We start from the raw sequence: 23,988 nt of genomic DNA on the forward strand, positions 1-23,988 counted from the left end.
GGTTGTCCAGTACTTCATATTACCCCCCCAATGTATCCCCCCGGGGACCCTAAGACTTTTTGTAATTACCTTACGTTGCAGATAATGCCTGTGAGCGGCGCTATCACTGGCCGCTCACAGGCATCACGTGACCCCCGGCTCTGACATCCGCTGACGTCACGACAAGTGCTGGCAGCAGCCAGGGGTCTCTGTCTTCCTGGCCACAGATAGCGCCGCTCACAGGCATTACCAGCAACGTAAGGTAATTACAAAAAGTCCCCGAGGGGATACATTGGGGGGGTATTATAAAGTACTGGACAACTTCTTTAAAGAGCATCTACTTTTCTTTCACAGTGTTAGTATGATAGTGGGATGATTATTTCAAATAATAAGATGAATTTGGCACTCCAAAGTGGATGCAGAAATTTTTTTTTATTGCTAAGATTTTCCTCTGTTTGAATTAGTAACTAATGCAAACAGAGGAAATATGTGCAATTAAAAAAAAATGTCTGCATCTGCTTTGGAGTGCCAAATTCATCTTATTATTTGATTTGGAGTGAACCCCTATTTGAGCACCCATAATAGGAGTGCTGCGCAGCCTTATCTTCGGGATGATTATTTCTGGCATCTAGCACTGTGTACAAATGTGCGATCGCTGTTGGCTGACCGTTCCTTTTCCTAAATCCTTGTACTGTAGTGCAGCGTGGGTTGTCTAAGTCTGGGGCAAGGCAAATATTGCTCATTCTAGAACCATGTACACTGAAATATTATGGTGACCGAGTGTTACTAGGAAACCTCATTTAACAATAATCTTACTGTGTAAACCAGCTGCTGATCACCTGATGAATGAGCAAAACTCTCGTTCATGGGGTGAAATCGTTTATGCTGCACAAAAGATCATCGTTTTTGGCAGCACATCATCCTGCCAACAATGGCAGCAGATGCAGTCTGAACAACCTATTGCAGATCACTCAGTGTGCATTGTTAAGTGCGGTTTCCCTGTACAATCAGGCTATTAATCAACTACCGATCAGTAAATATTTACAATTTAGGGGTCATTTAACCAAATCGGTTAACATAAACCCACCTTGACTTTAGAAAGTAATAGTGTCAACCTTTGTGCCAATGCCCACAAACGAATACACGTTACACTTACCTATTCTGAGCAAACACATCCACCCTTCCCCTCACACGGAGCAGGCTGACACAGGCAGTTTAATAAAGTGCCAAGATGCTGGAATCCTATAGGTCAAAGGCCTGCAGCATCCTGCGACCTACAGGACCGTGGGGTGGAGAGTGGTGGGAGAGGGAGCCTATGAAACCCAGCTATATTAGAGGATCCATTTGTATCAGCGTTATGGTGATGCCGATACAGTTCAAAGTGGCACTCACTTAGAGATACGGGACATACTGCCAGAAGTCTGGGACACGTGCACTGCCCTAATCTTCGGTGCTAGTAACACCATTGCTATGTTCTTATTTTATTTCTTTTTTTAAATTGTGCACGCTTAAGAATTTTGAACCCAGGGCATCCACCTTTGTGGCCCTTCCCATGCAATGCCACTGCCATCGTAATACTGTATAAACCTCATTAAAAATGGTGGAGCATGTTGAAATTCAACATAGCCGTTCCTTATTTTTCCTGACATCTGCCATTGAGAAACAGTTGCAGGCCCCCATACTTATTAGATCTGATCCCACTGAAATGGACAAGCTTGTTGAAGGTTTACCTAATATGGATGGTCAGCCCTAGGCTCAGTTTTCAATAGCATCAGGAATATTTGACTTCCCTTCTGTTCTTAGGTTGAAGAACTGAAACTATTGAAAAAAATGTCTCTAGAAGCAATATTGCCCCCCTTGGAGATTACGTTTTCTTTGAAGATACTTTGCAATACTCAGTTTGGGAATCAGGCAGGTTTTTTTCACTCTACAGGTCCAGGACTTGTTTGACTATTTTGCTAGATAGAACTTTAAGGCCAACAGTTCCAAAACTAATTTACTCATGAAATGTAATGTTTAATGACTGCAGTCATTTTTTAATATGTCATCACAGATTAATGGAAAAGAGAACTGATAGTATGCTGGCTCAAAAATCTCTGTATTTTAAACACTATTGTACTTTTTGTCAGTACTTGATCTATACTATCTATACACATCTTTTATTGTGCTCCTGTGCTATTCAGAATACACTCACTTAGGGGTCATTTCTAGTGAGATCAAAAATGAGCCCTGGTACGGGCTAATGATGCTCACATTTCTATTAGTTTGTGTAAATTATTTTTAATCAATGCAATATATGTTTTACTGCTATTTTTATACAATTTCATCTAAAGGAGCATTGAAGAGATTCTTGGGATAAAGTGTTCATTTCATGTTCGCTGACAAAAATAGTATATATTTTACTTCCAGACTTAGAAATGTACAACATAGAGATTAAGGTAATGGCAGCACTGTTGCTCTACCTACCATAGCAACTTAGATTCAGGGATTTAATTTGTATAAAAGGTTTTGGAATGACTTACATAGATTACTTCTTTCTCTAAATTGCAACAAGGACGAATAGAATGGGCCAAGGTATGGATCATCCCAGTTCTGCATGCACTAGAGGCTTCTATGGGCTTCCTTCTCCTTCTATAATCCTGTCCTTGTGAAACCTTTTGTGGAACACTGAGTGACATCAAGATACAGGATACATTTCTATAATGACATAGGTTTCAATTATCCAATCCCCTTTACTGCTGGAATGCCACCACTATGCAAAGTAGTACAGTAAATTTACCTCTATAGGACATTACAGTGTGTTCCAGCTGGCAAGGGGTTCCCATTGTTTGGTATTTTCCTGTTTCTTATTGTGTTTTGTGTAGTGTGGTTTGACTTTGATTTTAGCTTTTTACTATGAATACTGATGTGAAATGGCTGTTCTGTCGCTACCGTCTTAATGTGACTCCTAACATAGCTTGCTTGCCTTCTCGCATGTGCTCTTCTTGTGTATTTTGACTGTTGTCTCCATTTCAAATCTTCCCTTCTCCGTATCATTACCATATTATGTTTGTTCTTTGTGTTTGTTTGGTTTAATACAGGGAAGCTCAGGGAGGACAAATCATTTTTGTATCAATTAGCTTGTTTTTTTTAAATTGAGTTTCATTTAGGAAGTTGGAGCAGTTGAGGCCCAATGGAAAATCATTAATAAAGACCCCCAGAAAGCAATCGTCAGTTTTAATACCAGTGTCTTTTTAGGTGGCAGAGTGCAACTGCTCCCTCTGCACACCCTATACTTATACACCTAGCTTTATCCAAGTCTTTAGAGCTGTTCCTGGCCAATGCCCTCTTTCCTAAGGCTACTTAATGCCCAATTATGCATTTCAATTAAACACCTTCAGAGATTCATCTTTACTATGATATAATGTAAGAACACTTACATCTTACATGGGGCTTTTGTAACAAATCCTGGGTCTGAGAATAAGAATTAAAAAGAAATTATCAGTTCTGATTTAAACAAGTAAAACTATGTAACATCTAAGACCTTCCTAGGCTTTTGCGTATAAATTAGCATTTGTTCAGCAGTAAAATGAGAATTGCTGCTTGTTACTTTCTTTTCACAACAGGACACACAACAGCAAAGTGATTGCCAGTGAGAATAATAATACTGAATAATTCCTGAATGTACTGCAATGTGGAACATTTCTCTTATTGATAGAATGTTCCTTCAAATTTTGGAGTTGGATGTAAAGGCTTCCATACACATTGGAGAAAAGTCATCCAAATCCACTGTGTGTATGGGGGCCTCATGACTCATGCATGAAGTCAGGGGAAAAAAACATTGGGTGCTTTGAATTTCAGTGCTCAATCGTTTTCTTCTTCCTAGTGATCAGATGTCAAAAGAAATATCTGCAACTCTCTGCTTATTAAACACACATGTACGCTCTACGAATCGAGATTGTATGTGTTTGGAGGCGTCGACAGAGATAATGCAAAAATAGTGTTCAGCTGACCGCTATCCAATGTGTATGGGCACCTTAACATTACAATATGTCAGCTTTATAACATTCTGGTAGATGCTTACTAAAATTACTAGGGTATTCAACGGATGCAAACTTAGAATACATAGGGTCAGACTGAATGCCATGTTATCAAGCCATACACCATTTTTTTGACATTTGAAAATGGTTGGAAGGAAGGCAGCATGGCTTCCAAATAACCGGTCAAACCTTTTCCATGTTTAGTAAATGGATAAAAAGGAGAAGGGGTAAAATTGTTTCAGTCAATAAATGTTATTCATTGTATTATAAATATCTCAATAATATTTTTTTATTATATGCTCACAGTTTTCAAAATATCTGTTTGCAGTCATTGAATAGAAAACTTCATTGTCTCGCCTCATGGGATGGTGTCTTATTACAAGACAGAGTTCTGATATTTTTCCACATTAGATGTGTGGACGATGTTTGTTCGTCAGATGTCGGGGAAATTATGCTCAATCCTCAAGTAAAATAAGCTTCCTCCAGAGGAAGCTGGAAACCTCCTACGAGGTTCCATGTAGGCTCAGCCAACCTTAGCATAGATGTTTGGAATAGATGTTGACCAGATGAAAAGTGACTAACAACTATTGAAGGTGTATGGGCCAGGTGTTTAAGCTGGGAGCCTCCTAGCAGGTTCCATGTAGGCTCAGCCAACCTTAGCATAGACGTGTGGAATAGATGTTGACCGAATGAAAAGTGACCAACAACTATTGAAGGTGTATGGGCCAGGTGTTTAAGCTGGGAGAATCCTACGAGGTTCCATGTAGGCTCAGCCAACCTTAGCATAGACATGTGGAATAGATGTTGACCAAATGAAAAGTGACCAACAACTATTGAAGGTGTATGGGCCAGGTGTTTAATCTGGGAGTCTCCTACGAGGTTCCATGTAGGCTCAGCCAACCTTAGCATAGACATGTGGAATAGATGTTGACCGAATGAAAAGTGACCAACAACTATTGAAGGTGTATGGGCCAGGTTTTAAGCTGGGAGTCTCCTACGAGGTTCCATGTAGGCTCAGCCAACCTTAGCATAGATGTGTGGAATAGATGTTGACCGAATGAAAAGTGACCAACAACTATTGAAGGTGTATGGGCCAGGTGTTTAAGCCTTATCCCTCAGTAATGATCACATTTACACCCCTTGGAAGTAAATAATGAAGGGTCCTATTAAATGATTGCAAGCTAAGAAAAAATGTAGAATTGTTCATTAGTTATTATGCAAAGAATAATTTTAATTTGCTGAAACTGACTTTTCAAGTTATTTATATTGTTGCCGGGTAACATGTGGGGTTATGATATATTAAGGAAGTGAGAATATAATGAACTACAACTAATTAATTGCTGGTTCCTTTAAAAAGAAGGCAAAAGTGGGCTAGCTGGGGTTTTCCATAACAGTTTATTAGTGGTAAGAGGAACATTACTTTAAAGACTTCGACATTGCTCCTGAAAACTGAATTTATTAGTGACACATTTTGTACCTTACCAACTTCATCACATTAACACACACACAAAAAAGAAAAGTCAAAAATTTCACTAAACAGAAACAAAATCTTTGCTTATCTTGTCTCCAGTGAACATCGGTTAAGGTGTGGGTGGGGGAATGTGAGGGAAAGTAGATGAAAACTGTATTAAAAAATAATAATCCTCAACATTATATATGAAATGTGTTCATCTGATCAGAGATGAGCTTTTAACACTCTATCATTGAAAGGTTGCTTTGAGGCACAATTGGCTGTTTCAGAATGAAATATGTCCCACTATGTGTCACATACCGACTAAATGGCTTTTTAAATGGAGCTGAAATTATTTTGATGTGTACACATCTCAGGGTTTTAATACAACCCACTGTTAAAACGATGCATCCAGATCCGTCTCTTTAAAACCTCATTCATAATTCAGAGCCTGTGATGTGTTCTAAGAGATCTGGGAGCTTTAAAAGAACACGAATTAAACTGAAATATTCCAGTTTTATTAGAGAGACAGTTAACCCTTTTTTTCTGCTAAAATGGCTAAGCTTACAAATAAATATCATTTCCCTCATCAACAGCCATCATTGAGCATTTATGAGCAGACTGTACTGCCTTGCCTAAGCATAAGCTAGTGAGCAGCACATTGGGGTAGCCGATAGACAAAGGACTGTGTACAGCACTCATAGACTTATGGTCGGTACAAAGGATAGATCAACATGAATCACATACTATACACTTATACTGCTTTAGGATGAACTAAATATTTACCTGCTGGTTTCCCATCACTGCCGTTCTATCTTTCTTTTAGTTCTATTTTTATTTTAGCCATGTTTTCATCTCTGTTTTAAGGTTGTTCAGTTATTTGGCTTCCAGCACTAACTATGCCTATTTCCTTTTCTCCCATTTTGTCTTTCCTAAAAACCCACCCTTTCATTCTGCTTCTTGCCTACACTCCTCTTCACTGCTACTAACCCCCAATGCTTCTTTTCCAACTTTGGGCCAAATTGCTACTTTTATTTTTATTAATGACTTCTTTTTGCATCATCTATCTACACCCAATATTGCCCTTCCAAATTCTCATATTCAACATGTATCATTTTCATTCTGGCAAATGAAAATGTACTGCTGTTACATTTCCTTTCATCCTTTCACAATATCTATTCTCTTTTTTGCTTCTGCTGCCCTTCCTCTCCTGCTTTCCCCTTTTGTATTCCTTAATTTTGCTCCACAGCAGAAAAGAAATGGTATACAGATGAAATGGAAAACGCTTACCCCAGAAACATTCAGATAAAGCCAATGAGCACACACATGGCTAATCAGATTAATCAATACAAATCGACGAGCAGCTTGATACCGCCAATCCGAGAGGTTGAAGATGAATGTTGACTCAAAAATAAACTTATAAAGCAAATAATTACAAAGACCTATTCACGGAACTTGAAGACATATTTAGGCTTGTAAAACAACACCTCACTTGCAAGCGTTCCAGAGATTGGAGAAGTGACGGCGCTCAACAGGCCTGTATGGAGCACACATACAGAGACTGAAAGAAGCAAATGTAAAATATTTCATTTATAAATGAACTGCACCTATATAGTCATGTATAGCCTCTAGTGTTTTAAATTATTTTTATTCATTAGAAAGAAAATATATATATATATAAATATATATTTTTTGTCAAGTCTTTGCCCAAAAATCCAGGATTCAGGATGAAAAAACAGCCATTTGTATGGGAAAGTTTTTGTGTCAAACTATTACTTTCATGAAGGACAGTTAATACTTTTCCTGCCAGAAGACCAAGCAAGCCTCTCCTGAAGTTTTCGCCACACTCAATGCTCTGCAGGGTCTTCTTGCCATTGAAAGATAAGATAGTCATTGTCTTGAATTCTGTCTCATGCTTCTGCCACAAAGTATTGTAAAAGATTTGGATACTCTTTATTGAAATTGCTTATTTTATCTTGCTTTTTTTTCCTTATTGTATCTAACTATTATTTTTAAGGAAGGTCACAAACTGCTTCTTCATATAAAGTCTTGGTATAATACCAACCTAAAGGGCACAGCAACGACTAGTGAGTTTTCATGAATTTTAATTTGTTGACCAAAATATTCTTGTTACTCTCATTTATTTATTAACTGCTACTCTAATAGCACCAATATGTTCACTGGAGGCTTCACAATCTAATTTACCTACATTAGAGGTACAAACACTTCTATCGATTTCAAGCTGCTAGTATATTTTTTTGAAATATGGGAGGAAACAAGCACAGACACGGGAACATATTGTCTTTGGTCACCACACATGATGTTGTCTTTGGTCAGAATCAAACCCTGGACCACAGTGCTTCAAGACAACAGTTCTAACCTTTGAGTGTTGTGTTTTGTTCTCAATTCATACAAGGCTACTTGTGCAATTAGAATAATATTCCACATCATATAGGTAAAAGATGATTAAAAAAATCAATTCTATAATTATTTAATGACAATTTTTAATTCAGCTTCTCTTACCTATAGTAGCTTTTGTGATTTATATCATAGGATATTCCATGAAATGTTTGACAGGTGGAGGTCTGAACTTTATGACCCCTAGTGAGCAGCAGAAGTGCACCTGCAAGAACTGAACCCCGTCTATTGTATCCCTATGATTGGCTGTGCCATTGGACCACTCAAGATCTTAACCCCATTACTTCAGATATTCCAAATCTGGGCTAACCTAGTTGTACCCTAAGTTATCTCTGTCATATTTCTCGACAACTTATTTAAAGGGGATATTTGGGACTTTTTAAAAAAAGGCATGTAGTTGCTAACACATGCTACTGTCTGCTGTACCCAGCGCCGGTCATTGACCACTCCGGCCAGAGATTCAGCTACTACCTGTCAACAGAGCAGCAGTTTCTCCTCCTGTTTATAGGGCTGGACTGCTGGTGTCATGCTGATTGACTAATTGGCATGGGCTGTCCATGTTTCTACTGACTCGAACACAACAGCCTTCTATACTGTACCAGTCAAAAGTTTGGACACACCTGTTCATACTGTGGTTTTACTTTTTCTTATTGGAATGTGCACATTGTAGATTTAGACTGAATGCAGCAAAACCACAATGTAACAAATATGGAAACAAGGAGTAAAAAAAAACACGTGTGAAACAAATTAGAATATATGGTAAATCTTAGATTACTCAAACTACCATTTTTTTAGACTAAATTCACACGACTGTAGTTTCCGTCTGACTACAGGCCATGGAAAAAACTGACAGCACCCGCACCAATGTTATTCAATTGGGCTGTTCAGTCCACCTGAAAAAAACTGCAGCATGCACTTTTCTCTTCTGTATTCTGGATGAGAGACTAGCTTATTTAAGTGAATGGGTGCGCAAAAAAAAATCAGATCCTATATGAATCAACTCTATAACAGCCAATTTTTATGGACACATTGCAATTCTTTAACACAGGAAACTGTATGTTTTCTTGGAAATTTAAATAACTGCTGATGTAAGAAAAAAAGAATGTCATATAAATGTCAGTACAGATGAAAACTTGTCCATTTTTTCTGCATCAATGTTCAACGATTTTTTATATGCTCATGTGAATTTAGCCTTACTCCGTCGACAGCTTTACACTCCCTTACTATTCTCTAAAGCATCTTCATCAGGTATCACTTGGAATGGCTTCTAATGAGCAGGCATGCTTCACAAAGAGTTCATTTGTGGAATCACCGAACTTCACAAAGTATTTGCGACCATCTGGAGTATTTTGCAGAGGCGGCGCTGGTACACAGCTCCACACAGTGCTGAGCCCTATTCCACAACTGATCTAAGTCAGAATATGGAAACAATCACTCTGCTGAGTATACAGAAATGACATTGCATCATTATTTTAAGACATTGAGGTCATATACAAGTGCATCTCACAAAATTAGAATATCATCAAAAAGTTAATTTATTTCAGTTCTTCAATACAAAAAGTGAAACTCATATATTATATAGAGTCATTACAAACAGAGTGATCTTTTTCCAGTGTTTATTTCTGTTAATGTTGATGATTATGGCTTACAGCCAATGAAAACACAAAAGTCATTATCTTAGTAAATTAAAATAATTAACACAAAACACCTGCAAAGGCTTCCTAAGCATTTAAAAAGGTCCCTTAGTCTGTTTCAGTAGGCTCCACAATAATGGGGAAGACTGTTGACTTGACAGATGTCCAGAAGGCAGTCATTGACACACTCCACAAGGTCTCAGAGTTCCAATTTTCATTTGGAAATCAAGGTCCCAGAGTCTGGAGGAAGAGTGGAGAGGCACACAATCCAAGCTGCTTGAGGTCTAGTGTGACGTTTCCACCATCAGTGACGGTTTGGGGAGCCATGTCATCTGCTGGTGTTGGTCCACTGTGTTTTATCAAGACCAAAGTCAGCGCAGTCGTCTACCAGGAAATTTTAGAGCACTTCATGCTTCCCTCTGCTGACAAGCTTTTTGGAGATGGAAATTTCATTCTCCAGCAGGACTTGGCACCTGTCCACACTGCCAAAAGTACCAATACCTGGTTTAAAAGCAACAGTATCACTGTGCTTGATTGGCCAGAAAACTCGACTGATCTTAACCCCATAGAGAATCTATGGGGTATTGTCAAGAGGAAGATGAGAGACACCAGACCCGACAATGCAGACGAGCTGAAGGCTGCTATCACCGCAACCTGGGCTTCCATAACACCTCAGCAGTGCCCTCCATGCCACGCCACATTGAAGCAAAATTTGATGCAAAAGGAGCCCAGACCAAGTATGGAGAGCATTTACTCAACATACATTTCAGTAGGCCAACATTTCGAATTTTAAAAACAGTTTTCAAGCTATTGTTATAAAGTATTCTAATTTACTGAGATAATGACTTGTGTTTTCATTGGCTGTAAGCCAGAAAAGGTGAGCAGATAATTTTTACATGTTAGGTACCCATCGTGATTCATGGAGGGGGAGGTGCGATTGTGTGGGGTGCTTTGCTGGTGACACTGTTGATGAATTATTCCAAATGCAAGGCAGACTTACCATATGCCATCCCATCTGATTTGCACTTGGTAGGACCATCATTTGTGTTGCAACATGACAATGGCCCACAATACCTCTAGGCTATGTAAGGGCTATGTGATCAAGAAGGAGAGGGATGGAGATGACATGGCCTCTCAAGAAGGAGAGGGATGGAGATGACATGGCCTCCACAATCACCTGACCTTCAATCTAATTGAGATGGTTTGGAATGAGTTTGACCACAAAGTGAAGGCAACACAGCCAACAAGTGCTCAGCACCTCTGGGAATGAACTTAGGCTAGATTCACCCATCATGTGAATGTTACCATCTGAAAGAAATGTAACAATTTTTTCTCAGGTGTCATCCTAATCGCATAAGTTTTTTTCTCATCCTTTTTATTCCACTGAAGCAGGCAAACTGTCTGACCGTTTCTTATCCATTGACTGTCAACAATCAGTTAAAATGGATGAAACTAGGATGTAAATGTAAAGTATAAAGTCTGTCTTCCTAATATGAGACTCTATGGGTCTAGGTGTTGTCTGAGAAAAAAACAATGCACTAGGATGTGTCACACAGATGTGTGAACATAGCCTTAGACTGTTGGAAAGCCATTCCAAGTGACAATCTGATGAAACCACTTAAGAGAATGACAAGGGGGTGTAAAGCTGTCATCAGAGTAAAAGGGGGTACTTTGAGGACTATAAGGTTCAACACATACTTTGGTTAGTTTCTATCCTTGTATCTCATACTGTACTCGGACTGTGACACACGACAATGTGAATATGGCTTTAGGCTTCAGATAGCATTTATGGGTCAGTTGATGTTCATGATGTACAGTACTTCTAAAGCATACTTGGCAACTTTTAGGCGGTCTTTCCACATGGCATAAATGTTGCATTATTTCCTCTGCATTTTTTCTGCTGTTTTTAACAGTTCAAAGAAAGTAGATTTGATTTATTAAAAACTCTGCCCGTTTTGTATGTAAAAAATGGGCAGACTATACAAATATACAAATGCTGGTGGGTTGGAGGGCATGGAGGAACTGTCAGGTTCCCTTTAAACTGTGCATTTTTTATGTATGTTTACATACATTTTTTAGGCTGATTTGTTGAAATGTCTGGCCCACTGAACATGTAAAGGTGTTGTTAAACTCTACAATTTTTGTGTGTTTTACATGCATTTTTTCAGACTCCCCATAAAAGCCTATAGGGCAAAAATACTATTGTGTTTTAAAGTGCAGAATCCCAGCCTTTCTGCATGAAAAATAAACTTAAAAATACTGGATCAAATGTGCAGCAAAAACACACAAAAAAGAAAATGCATCAAAAAATTATTAAAAAGTACAGTAATAAGAGCAGATCGCTGTTGTGTTTTTTGGTGCAGACACATGCAAAAAAAAAAAACGTTGGTCCCGCACATGGGAACATGACCTTAAGGAAACCCTATGAACAAAAGATCAGTTAAGCAGATCTGTCACCAACGTTCACAATACAAACGGCATTCATTACTAAATAGATCTTGGATGTGATGAGAACATTGTATTTACTTTCAATATCCATGTCATCCTGGCTGTATAATAATTTATGAGAGTTTAACTTATTCTCATGGCCCCCCTAGACTGATTGACAGCTCCTTACACAGTTTGTAGAGTTAAATCTGTTGATAAATCCACTTTAAGCTTGCTCCAAGCCTCCGTCACACCTCCTCAATATGTTGTTGGGGACATTGGAGCTACATGGTATGATTGAGTATCCCGGTGTCCTGCACAAAAAAACGTTCAGGAAGCACTGCTTTCTGGAAGATTTTGGTGGTATCTGGTCGATTTGGTAACTTTTCCGGGAGTTCTGGAAATCTATGTGTGCAAAGCCCTAGCTAAAAACTTTCGAAAAGCCTTTTGGAAAACTGCAGTGTAATTGATTTCTATGGGCAACAAGGGCAGTTTTTATGTCTGCCAGCAGCTTCTGGGGCAGGGTAGGATCTGCTGTAAATGCCAGCAGAAAAATCTGCTGTATGTCTGGGATAATCTGGTCGGCTCACCTATTGTTAGGGGTAGACATACCCTATATGCAACCATGAAATTCCACAAGAAACCACAAGGTAACAGGGGCAACTGTCACATTGAACCTTGCAAGATACTTTCAAGGTAAGGAACAGAAAATGTTGAAGGTGATGGTGAATAGAGGAACTGCATACTGATCTATTCAAGAGCAAGCTCCACTACATCTATATGTAACTATGTAAGATTGTATTTTGCAGAGAAATTACCAGGTCAGAAAAGGTAGTTTCAATTTTACACAATCTAGAAATAAGAATATTCATACTTGTAAAGATAGCAAGTCTGACACTACATACAGTTTCTAAAGGAATCATAGTCCATAAAAATCAAAAAAATATAAGTGTAGGCCACAGCTGAATACTTTTGAGTCTTCTTCATTCATGCTTCGGTTTAGTCTCACTTAAATTTTCCGAGCGCCTTTTCACTCTGTGCACTGCGCTGTGGGCCCGATTCATTTTTGTAACAATTTTTTTGCTGAGACTTTTCAAAAAGTTGAACATTTTCTCACAAAGAGTTCCAGTCCCCTTTTTTATGTACACCTGACATTTTTGACATTTTAGTGGAACATGTGTAAAATAATACTGAAATAGTCACAATTGATGAAACTGGTCTTTTTTTAATCTCTTCCCGCGAAAACTACTTTTGAACTTTATGACAAACCAATTTTTTCTCTAATTTATTGTCACATTACGATATAATCATATGAGGGCTTATTTTTTTTGGGATGAGCTGAATTTGTTGGGGCATAATTTTGGGGTACATATAATTTACTAACAAACCTTTATTTTAACTCTTTATAAGGAGGAATATAAACAAAACAGCAATTCTGCCATTGTTTTTTTGTGTTTTAAATTTGCTGTGCAGCAGAAAAGAAGTGTTGGCGATACTAAATTTATACAGTTTTATTTATGTTTGAATATTTTTGTACAATAAATACACTCTTTGAAAAAAAAAAATATTTTTTGTCCCATATTCTGAGAACCATGAGTTTCACAATTTTCTGTCAGCAGAGCTATATGAGGACTTATTTTTTAATGACAGGTTGTAGTTTTCATTGGTGCCATTTAAGCAACTTTTTCATAACTTTTTAATACAAAATGAACAAAAAAAACAGCAATTGTAGATTTTGTTTATTTTTTAAACATCCTTTACCTAAGTTGGTTGATAGGAATATGACAATACCAAAATTTATATATTTGTTTTATGTTTTGCTACTTTTGCACAAAATAATGACTTAAAAAAAATCTTTTCTTTTTTGGTCATCATACTCTAATACGGCATGAACAGAATACAATAAATCTGGAATTGTTTTTCAGTGTTATTTTTTATAGAGTTCACCATGTAGTATAATTAACCGGTTAACATTATTCTGCATGTCAATACAATTAGTGTGATACCCAATTTATGATTTTTTTTACATTTTAATACATTTGCACAAGAAGTTTATTTTTTTTGTAAAAAAAATTCTGGTTATTTTGTCACCATATTCTGAGAGCCCTAACTTTTTCATTTTTCTGTTTATCAACTGTATGAGAGCTTGTATTTGTGTAACGAGTTGTAGTTTGTATTATTGGTACTATTTTGGGATGCATATGACTCTTTAATCACTTTTCATTTCATTTTTTATGAAGAGATATGAACAAAAACAGCAATTTTGGCATAGTTCATATTTTAATTGCTTTTACAGTTCAGGATAAATAATATAATTTTATAGTATGGGTCATTATGAATGTGACAATTACAAATATGTGACGTATTTTTTTCTTCATCTGAATACGTTTTCTATTATTATAACTGGGATTTTTTATTTTTAGATTTATATATATATATATATATATATATATATATATATTTTTTTTTTTTTTATTATATTTTTTACAATATGTACTACTCCCATAAGGGAATTTGAACATATGATTCTTTGACAATACATTGTACTACTTGTAGTACAGTATATCGGTTCTCTGAGATCTCATTGCGGGGGTACCAATGGGCTAACAGATTTATCTCTTTCTGTTAAACTCACATTCCACTTTCACCATTGACAGCAGCATTTGAGTGGTAAAAGTGCTGGGATTAGAGATAGCTCTGGTCCCAGCACTTGTAGCATGAGCTTAGCTGTGTATTACAGTGGACTGCTGTAGTGGATTGCTTGGCACAACTCCTATGCATGTGCCATCCCTGGGACATAACTGTATGCCTGATTTGATAAAACTACTTACAATATGGAGGTACAACTACTTCCTTTTGCAAGAAAGGTTTAATATCCAATATTGCTAAATGTCAAAGTGTAGTGTGCTGTTGAGAAGCAACTCAGGCATTCAAGAAATTACCAGAGTAAACCTACCTCAGGGGTACTGAAAGCAAAGCACCACTGTGCAAGAAGTTTGTCCCAATACCTCCTATCCTTTTAATGACAAAGCTACACAAAAATAAAGCATAGCCCATACATGACACATGATGCATGACATTGACACTTTAGTTTGTTAAAGAAGTTGGCCACAACTTTTTATTTTGTCCCCAATGTATCCCCCCGGGGCCCATAAGTGTCTTTGTAATTACCTTCTGTTGCAGTTTCTGCCTGTGAGCGGCGCTATCGGTGGCCACTCACAGGCATCACGTGACCCGTCACTGATGTCACGTCAAGTGAGGCGTGACATCAGTGACGTGGTCCCCGTGGTGGATGCTGGGCTGTGGATGAGGTTATCCCACGCGTCACACCCAGCATCCACTGCGCGCTTTCTCGATGAATGAGAAGAGGGAAAGCGCGCGGTGGATGCCGGTGTGACATACGGGGTAACTCCGCCCACAACTTAGTATCCACCAGTGGAACGCAGAAGACAGAGACCCCCGGCTGCATCCGGAATCATGACGTGACATCACGGGGTCACATGATGCCTGTGAGCGGCCACCGATAGCGCCACTCACAGGCAGTAACTGCAACAGAAGGTAATTACAAAGACACTTATGGGCCCCGGGGGGATACATTGTGGGGGGAATAATAAGCAGTGGACAACCCCTTTAAGCACTTGCAGCACTCACATGTTAGCCACATGTAGAACATACACCATTCACATGTTAGACACATACAGCACACACACCGCTCACATGTTAGGCACATGCAGAACACACACAACTTACATGTACATGTTAGGCTTATGTGGTACACACTGCTCACATGTCAGGAACATGCAGCATGCACAATGTTCACATCTTAGATACATACAGCACACACACACCACTCACATGTAAAATGAATACAGCATACACACTGCTCACATGTTAAGCACATACAGCACACACAACTTACATATTAGGCACATGCGGCACACACATAGCTCACATGTTAGGCACATGCAGCAAGCACAACACTTGTTAGACGCAATACACATACACAGGGTCGGACTGGGGTGTCTGGGGCCCACAGAAGGAATTGACTCTAGGGGCCCACTCTACAGCTATATGCAAATACCTGTTAGCAGTTATCCTCATTATAGTGGAACGTCGACTGTAAAACACAGGCGGCTCCTGTACATCTATCTACTGTGCACATCCTGTAACTGGGATGTACAATTACAGTAGTTTACATTAAAGGGTTCTTTGATGAAAACAAGTTATTACAGATCCACAGGTTATGTAGGTGATAACGTATTGATCAGTGGAATCCAACTATTGGTAACCGCACCGATCTGAAGAACGGGGAACTTTTATCACTCAGAAGGCACTTTTATCCCCATTTTAAAATGCAGTGGCAGGTCAGATTTCTGACCGCAGCTCCATTCATTCTCTTTGGGGCTTCCAGAAAAAGAAAAAGCCAAGTGCAGCATGCAGCTACTTAGGGAATGAATGGATCAGTGGTTGAGTCGTACATGCAGCTCCATTCTACTGGGTACAAAAGTTCCACATTCTGACTATCGGCAGGGTCCCAGTAGTCGGACCCCCACCAATCAATAGCTTATCACTTCTCATTAGGCCACATTCGCACGTTCAGTATTTTACATCATTATTTGTAAGCCAAAATCAGGAGTGGAACAATCATAGGAAAAGTATAATAGAAACATGTCACCACTTCTTAATTATTTACCCACTCCTGGTTTTGGCTTACAAATACTGATGTAAAATACTGACCAACTACTGAACATGTGAACGTGGCCTTAGGATAGGTGATTACTTGTTTTCACTGGAGAACCTCTCTAAGTGCATATTTTCTACTGTGTAATAGACACATGACAGGGAGGAGTTAAACGTCCAAGTAATTAATCTCTATTGGAAATAAAGAATCTTCCCCTTATTGATATCATAGAGACCTCATGAGCCCTATACACCCCTATAGCAAGACCAATAATACTACATAAAAGAGAGATATACCGCCACACCAGGACCAGACCACATATTACCACAACATACTGACCAAATAATACCACATACAGGGGACAAATACCGTCACTTTATGACCAGACCACATATTACCACAACATGGTAACCAAATAATACCACATACAAGAAACAAATACCGCCACACCATGACCAGACCACATATTACCACCACATAGTGACAGAATACCACTAGTGATGAGCGAGCACTAAAATGCTCGGGTACTCGTTGTTCGAGTTGAGAAAATTTGAATGCTCGGACCTAGTAACGAGCCCAATGTAAGTCTATGGGAAATTCAAGCATTTTTCCGGCGGCTTTCCCTGGCAGTCTGCAGAGGGCATAAAATTTCCCAAATCAATAGGAACAGTGCTCAAATGACATGGGATCAGCATGAGGAAGACCCCTGGAAGCATTTCGGACGCCGAGGTCACTGCTGTCAGCAATGTTGTCAGAGCTATTACGCCACTTTTACGAACTCACAATAAAACATGCAAAAATGAAACTAGATGTTAAGGAACATCCTTGTATATAAGGCAAAATAAAAACATAAATGCTCCTCCACACCTTGGGCTATGTTCACATGTAGTGTTTTTGATGCGTTTTTGCACTTTTGCATTGCTTTCATCCAAGACAAATGCATTCACTGGGAAATATCATTTTAACATTTTACAACCTTATCTGGCCATGTGGTGTGTGACACATCATCAGATACATACATGCATACAGTGCTGAAAAGACATGGGAACAGCATGGGGAAGACCCCTGGAAGCATCTCTGCCTCCCAGGTCACTGCCTAAACGTGTGCCCATTACAAGTGATCCTTGGCGCATGCGAAGATGCCTCTATCATTGCAGACTTGCAACAATCACCGTCCACGTCCTTGTCCCAGCGCAGCGTTCAGTTGTCCCTACCCCATTCCTTGGAATGCAAGCGCAAGTATGCAGGCAGACACCCACCCACCCACAGGCTGCAGTACTATACTGCCAAATTTTTGACAGCTGCTTGCACTTGAAATGTGGCGTTTTAGGCTCATGGAGGCGGAAGCTGTCCACAACCTTATAGTGGCGGCCGGATGTCCATACTCGGTCCCCAGCCGCCACTATTTGTCCCGGTGTCATCTCCGCCTTCCACAAGCACGGGTCCTACAACATTACCTGTGCCCTGCCCAGTGCACTTACTGGGAAGGACCGCCTAACCGCAAACACGTGGACAAGTGAATGTGGCCAGGGATGGTACGGAGCCAGTCCACAGCTTGTCGGTGAGTTGTATTTCACCACAGCCATATTTTTTAGCTCGGTGAAAGGACTGACTTTTTGGAAACCGTATCTATTCCAGCTGTCATTTCTCCCAGGAAGTCCTCTAATGCAGCTTTGCATAAGCAATGGCAGCAGCCCGTCCAATATCAGTTGGCACTTGTCGGTGGTGATTTGACACACAAACATATTTCTTTGCCCTTTAATTTCATAACTACAGAGTTGGGCAATGGCCTAATCTGTAATGCGGTTTCAGAAAGAACATGTCATTAAGCCCGTCCAATCCACATTAAAAAAAGCAGCAATAGAGTGTCCAGGAATCTTCCCAAACACTTTTCTTAGCCAGGGCTGCTTCTCGGCAGGGTTGGATGGGCCCACCAGAAAACCGGAGACTCCTCCAGTGGGCCCTGGCTTCTCCATCGGGAAAGTTCATAGTGCCGAGATGAGGCCATGATGATGATAGAGCCCACCATTTGCTTAGTTTTCTGTTACTTGGAATGCAAGCACAAGTATGCAGTCAGCCAACCACGCACCCACAGGCTGCAATACTATACTGCCAAACTTTTGACAGCTGCTTGGACTTGAAATGTGGCCTTTTAGGCTTGTGGAGGCAGAAGCTTTTCACAACCTCATGGCAGTGGCACGGCCGAGTGTCCATACTCAGTCCCCAGCCACCACTATTTCTCCCGGTATCGTCTCCGCCTTCAACAAGCAAGGGTCACTGAACATTACTACTGGTACTTTTCTGTGGGAATCTGCTTGTCTCCTACCAGCCTGTAATATTTCCAGTGAGCTATCTTACAATGCCATGGTATTAGCACTGCCCCCAGTACCAGTAGCGAAGCCATCCCCAATATCCTTCTCAGATATTCTGTTTAGTAGACTGAGTGACTGCCCAAATACATTAGTTTCTCACAAAGGAGCTGAAGATAGAGTGGCAGTAGGTGCAAGTTTCTCCAACCTGTTAGATATCAGAGGGTGAACGGCAGCACATTGGCTCAGTGGTTAGCACTGAAGCCTTGCAGCGATGGGATCCTGGGTTCAAATTCCAGCAAAGACAACTTCTGCAAGGATTTTGTATGTTCTCCCCATGTTTGCGTGGGTTTCCACCTCAGTAAAAAAGGAGCCATAGAGTGTCTGGGAACCTTCCCACACACTTTTCTTAGGCAGGACTGCTTCTCGGTAGGGTTGGACATTCCACCAGAGAATCCTCGGGTGGGCCCTGGTTTCTCCATCATGATAGTGCAAACTTTGCAGCAGCTATGGGGCTCTTGAGCGGGGGAGAAAGTTTAGCCCTCAGAATCAAATCCTCTGGTAGGCCCAATGTTTTTCAGTTTGAAACTGCTTCTCAGTGGGAGTTGTATTTCACCACAGCCATATTCTTTAGCTCGGTGAAAGTACTGGCATAGAGAGAAACCGTATGTACTCCGGCTGTCATTTCTCCGTCACCAGGTTCCGCCCATTGTCACACACTATCATGCCTGGCTGTATGTTCAGCGGTGACAGCTACAGATCAGGCTGCTGTGTTACAGCTATCAACAACTCTGCAGCGGTGAGCGGTTTGTCACCTAAGCATAAAGCATGTTATCTTCAGCACAGTCTGTTGCCGCTTGGACAAGGCAGTGCTGCAGTGCTTTTAGCTTGTAACTGATGTGGTCATTTCGGAGATGGAGGCCGAACTGGAGGAGGAGGTGCAGGAGCTGAACAGTGTGATTGCATTGAGGTTAAATTGGTGACTCTGTTTTTTAAGAAAGATCCTACTGTGTTTATTTTATGTAATTTAAGACAAATGCATTCACCTGAAAATGTCATTTTAACATTTTGCAATCTTATCTGGCCTTGTGGTGTGTGAGACATCATCTGACACATCCTGTTTCATTTATGATGGAGGGACTCTGAAAGTCACAAAGCCTATTTTTATAGGGCCATCAGGCGGCCCTTACTATTCTTAAAAGGCCAGCAGTTGGCCCTCGCTATTGTTAGAGAGCCATCAGCCGGCTATGATTTGTTGTTCCCATTATTAACGAGTGGGTCTCCTATACTGTTATTGCGTATGCAGTGACTGCAAGGGCTGCCAAAAATTTGGAAGCAATCCAATACCCCCTTGAAGAGACATAGAGGCGGGTCTCAATAAAAAAAAAGTTCACATTATAAAGGAGCGGGTTTCCTATAGTGGTAATGCCCATGCTGTGACTGCAAGGGCTGTCAAAATTTGGAAGCAATCCAATACCCCCTTGAAGAGACATAGAGGCGGGTCTCAATAAAAAAAAAGTTCACATTATAAAGGAGCGGGTTTCCTATAGTGGTAATGCCCATGCTGTGACTGCAAGGGCTGTCAAAATTTGGGAAAAACCCCACTAACAATTTAAAGACACATAGAGCAGGGCCACAGTAATGAGTACGACATGTTCCCATTAGAAAGGAGAGGGTCTGCTATTCAGTTATAGGGTATGTAGTGAGTCCAATGGCTGACAAAATTTAGGAAAACCCCCGCTAACAATTTAAAGACACATAGAGCAGGGGCACAGTAACGACATATTCCCATTAGAAAGGAGAGGGTCTCCCATACTGTTTGCCTATGCAGTGACTGCAATGACTGTCAGAAATTTGGAGGCACTCCAATGCCCCTTGCAAGAGATGTAGAGGTCAGAGAGCCTCCTAAAAACAATGTTCCCATTATTAGGAAGTGGGTTTCCCATAGTGTTTACCTATGCAGTGAAGCAACGGCTGCCAAAAGTTTGGAGGAACTCCAATGCCCCTTGCAAGAGATATGTTGATATGGTACATATGGTGGTGATATGGTGGTGCAGGGGCATATCTAGGGGGGGGCAGCCGGGGCATGTGCCCCAGGCACAGCCGGCAGGGGGGCACAGTCGGGGTGCCTAATGCGACGGTCCGATGTGTCTCCCCTGGCGGCTGCATTCTGCCGCCCCCGGATCGGGATTCGGCCGTTCTCTCTGAGCGGGTGTCAAGTTGACAGCCCGCTCAGAGAAGCTGCGGTGTGCCAGCTCCCAGTGATTGTACTTGTGCCTTGTAGAAGCAAGTACAATTGAAGCTCTGACCGTCGGCTTAGAGCGACGTCAGTAGTGTGATCAGGTCATGTGATCATGCTGCTGACGTCACTCGCCAGCGCCCACAGGAGGGAAAAGCAACAGTGGTAAGTGCCCTTGTGGCTATGGAGCTGAAGACACCGAAGATTCAGACCGGGGGGGGGGTGCATATTTATTAATTGAGCAGGGGGGCTATTAATTGCACAGGGGGGAATATTTATTAATTGTGCAGGGGGCTATTAAGTGTGCAGGGGGCATATTTATTTATTGTTCAGGGGGGCTATTTATTGTGCGGGGGCCATATTTATTCAGTGTGGAGGGGAGATTTATTCAGTATGGAGGGGATATTTAATCTGTGGGGAGCGAGTGGGGGTGGGTGCAGACACATGGTAGCGAGGGGGAAAATGTGCGCGGACACAGTATGGGAAGCGAGGGTGATGGGATGTGTGTGGACACAGTATGGGGAGTTGGGGGGATGTGTGAAGAGGAAATATTAGGAGGTATGGGGAAACGTGTAAGGAGACTATTGAGGGGAATAGTATAAGGAGACAGTATGGGGGAAGAAAAGTGTGAGTGGGCACAGAATAGAGACTGAGTAGTGGGTGGGCGGGGTGGACATGGGGGGAACAGTGTAAGGTCACAGCCAGGAGGGAACAGTATGCTAAGGAAGGGGAGTGTGATGAGGGGGCACAGTATAGAGACTGAGCCTTATAGGGGGGACACAGTGTGAGGATAGTGTGAAGAGGAGGCTCGGTATGGAAAGGAGAGGGCAGTGTGGAGAGCATGTACCATAAAATGGACAGTGTGATGGTGATATTTTGTGCAGAGAATATAGTGATGGGCAATTATTTATTCAGGGGCTCAGCATAGGGCAGATATTGTTATTCAGGAGCATTATAATGACACTTCTATCTTTCAGGGCATCGTGTCGGGATGTGCTGCAGAAGACCGGAGGAGATGGAAGTCTGCAGAGATGAGCTGTAGATGAGAAAAGTCATCATGGCGTCTGGACAAGATGAAGAAGAAAGAACGACTCCAGAGACAGCGTCATCTATGAGGTACCTGGATGCAAATGTTTTTTATGATGCTGACTTTTTTTATTTTTATTTATGTTAGGAGCATTAAAGTGTTGTCCACGTTTATGATGAGTCTGCAGTCATCCTATGTGACTGCAGACTTCAGAATTCTCACAGTGTGCACTGCACACTGTCAGGATTCTCTCGTGCCGGCGATTTGTATACATGTGGTCATGTGCTGACTAGACATGCGTGGCCTCACTCAATGAAAATGAATTGAGGGAAGCCGGACACGTCTAGTCGGAATGTGGCCAGAAGTATTCAAATCGCATACTTGTGGTGACATGACCGTCCACTGTTGCCACGGCAAGAGAGAATCCTAAAAGTGTCCATTGCATGCGTTATGAGAATTTAGAAGCCTGCAGTCACACACAGTGACTGCAGACTTTCATCTCAAACCTGGATGAGCCCATTAATTACAAAATAAAGCCCTGTAGCCAATCCTGACAGCGTGTAATATCCTCACTGTCAGGATTTAGCTCTGCTTGCAGGTTCCATTAGTCATGACATGGCCACTTCACTCATATGAGATTTTCATACTTACGGTCAAGTGACAACGAGCTTTTCTTCCTGCTTCTCTCAGAGGGAATTAGGATGAGCAGCTCGTCGGCATGTGACTAAGGTCACGTCCCAACTATCAGTATTTGGTCAGTATCCTGTCAGTATTTTTTCTCAGGAGTGGGAGCCAAAACCAGGTGAGGAACAAGCAGAGAAAAGGTATAATAGAAACAAGTCACCAATTCTGCATTTATCACCCACTCCTGGTACTGAACAAATACTGATAATGGGGCTGTGGCCTTAGTGTACAATCGCATATGTGCCGGGGAAGGAGCGGGGGGTGGGGTGGGGGGGGTGGGGCGCCAAGCTGAATTCTTGACCTGGGTGCTAGAAGACCTAGATGCACATCTGTGGTGGCGGAGGATGAGGATGCGGAGAAGGAGGAGGACAAGAGCAAATAGACAAAATCAGGAAGCGTATACACATGTCTGGGTGTGAAGACTGAGGTGTATGGGAATGGAGTTAGACCTCCCCAAAAAATGACACTGAATTTGAGTTTATGTTACACTGCTATCATTCAGTGGTGCTGAGAAGTCTGGCCCAATCCAGCCCTTGTTCATTTTTATAAGAGTCAGCCTGTCAGCATTTTCAGTTGACACGCGGAAGCGCCTATCAGTTTCATCATAATTCCACCGGCAGCACTAAAAACCCACTCTGACAAAACGCTAGCGGCAGGGCAGGCCAGAACCTCCAAGGCGTAGAGAGCCAGTTCATGCCACGTGTCCAGCTTGGATACCCAATAATTATAAGGCACAGAGGAATCATGGAGGATGTTGGTACGGTCGGCAAGGTACTCCCTCACCATCTTCGGAAACTTTGCACTCCTTGTGAGAGTACCCTGCGCCTCAGGGCCTGTGCGATGGGAAGGTCTGGGAAAACTGTCCCAGAAATTTGACAGTGTTCCCCTGCCTCTGCTGGATTGCATTTGTGACTCTCTCACCTGAACTCCTTGGTTGTCCAACGAACTGTGACCTCTGCCGCCAGCATTTTCAGATTGGAATTTTTTTAATAATTCCACAACAAGGGCCTTCTCTTACTGCACCATTTTATTAGGCCTGTCCTGCAAGGGAATGAAAGACATAAAGTTCTCCCTGTAGCGTGGGTCTAGAAGCCTCACCAACCAGTAATGACTGTCACCCA

General features: G+C 41.2%; 1 protein-coding gene across 20 annotated transcripts in view; it reads left to right on the forward strand.

The window, feature by feature from the left end:
• KCNMA1 (potassium calcium-activated channel subfamily M alpha 1) overlaps positions 1 to 13,629 on the forward strand; it is a 731,255-nt gene extending 717,626 nt beyond the window's left edge. For 5 of the 20 annotated variants that reach the window (XM_073686045.1, XM_073686038.1, XM_073686051.1 and 2 more), the window contains 2 exons: positions 2,534 to 2,553; positions 6,698 to 13,627. In XM_073686045.1, the coding sequence (XP_073542146.1) occupies positions 2,534 to 2,553; positions 6,698 to 6,852 (175 nt within the window). In that variant the 3' untranslated portion in view covers positions 6,853 to 13,627. Of the gene's footprint in view, positions 1 to 2,533; positions 2,554 to 6,697 lie in introns of all 20 variants that reach the window. The other 15 variants (XM_073686055.1, XM_073686054.1, XM_073686057.1 and 12 more) reach the window with 9 other exon arrangements.
• Positions 13,630 to 23,988: the final 10,359 nt, after the last annotated feature.

This window comes from Phyllobates terribilis, unplaced genomic scaffold, assembly GCF_046119375.1.
Source record: "Phyllobates terribilis strain yellow unplaced genomic scaffold, ASM4611937v1 Scaffold_5__5_contigs__length_657084704, whole genome shotgun sequence".
NCBI lineage: Eukaryota > Metazoa > Chordata > Amphibia > Anura > Dendrobatidae > Phyllobates > Phyllobates terribilis.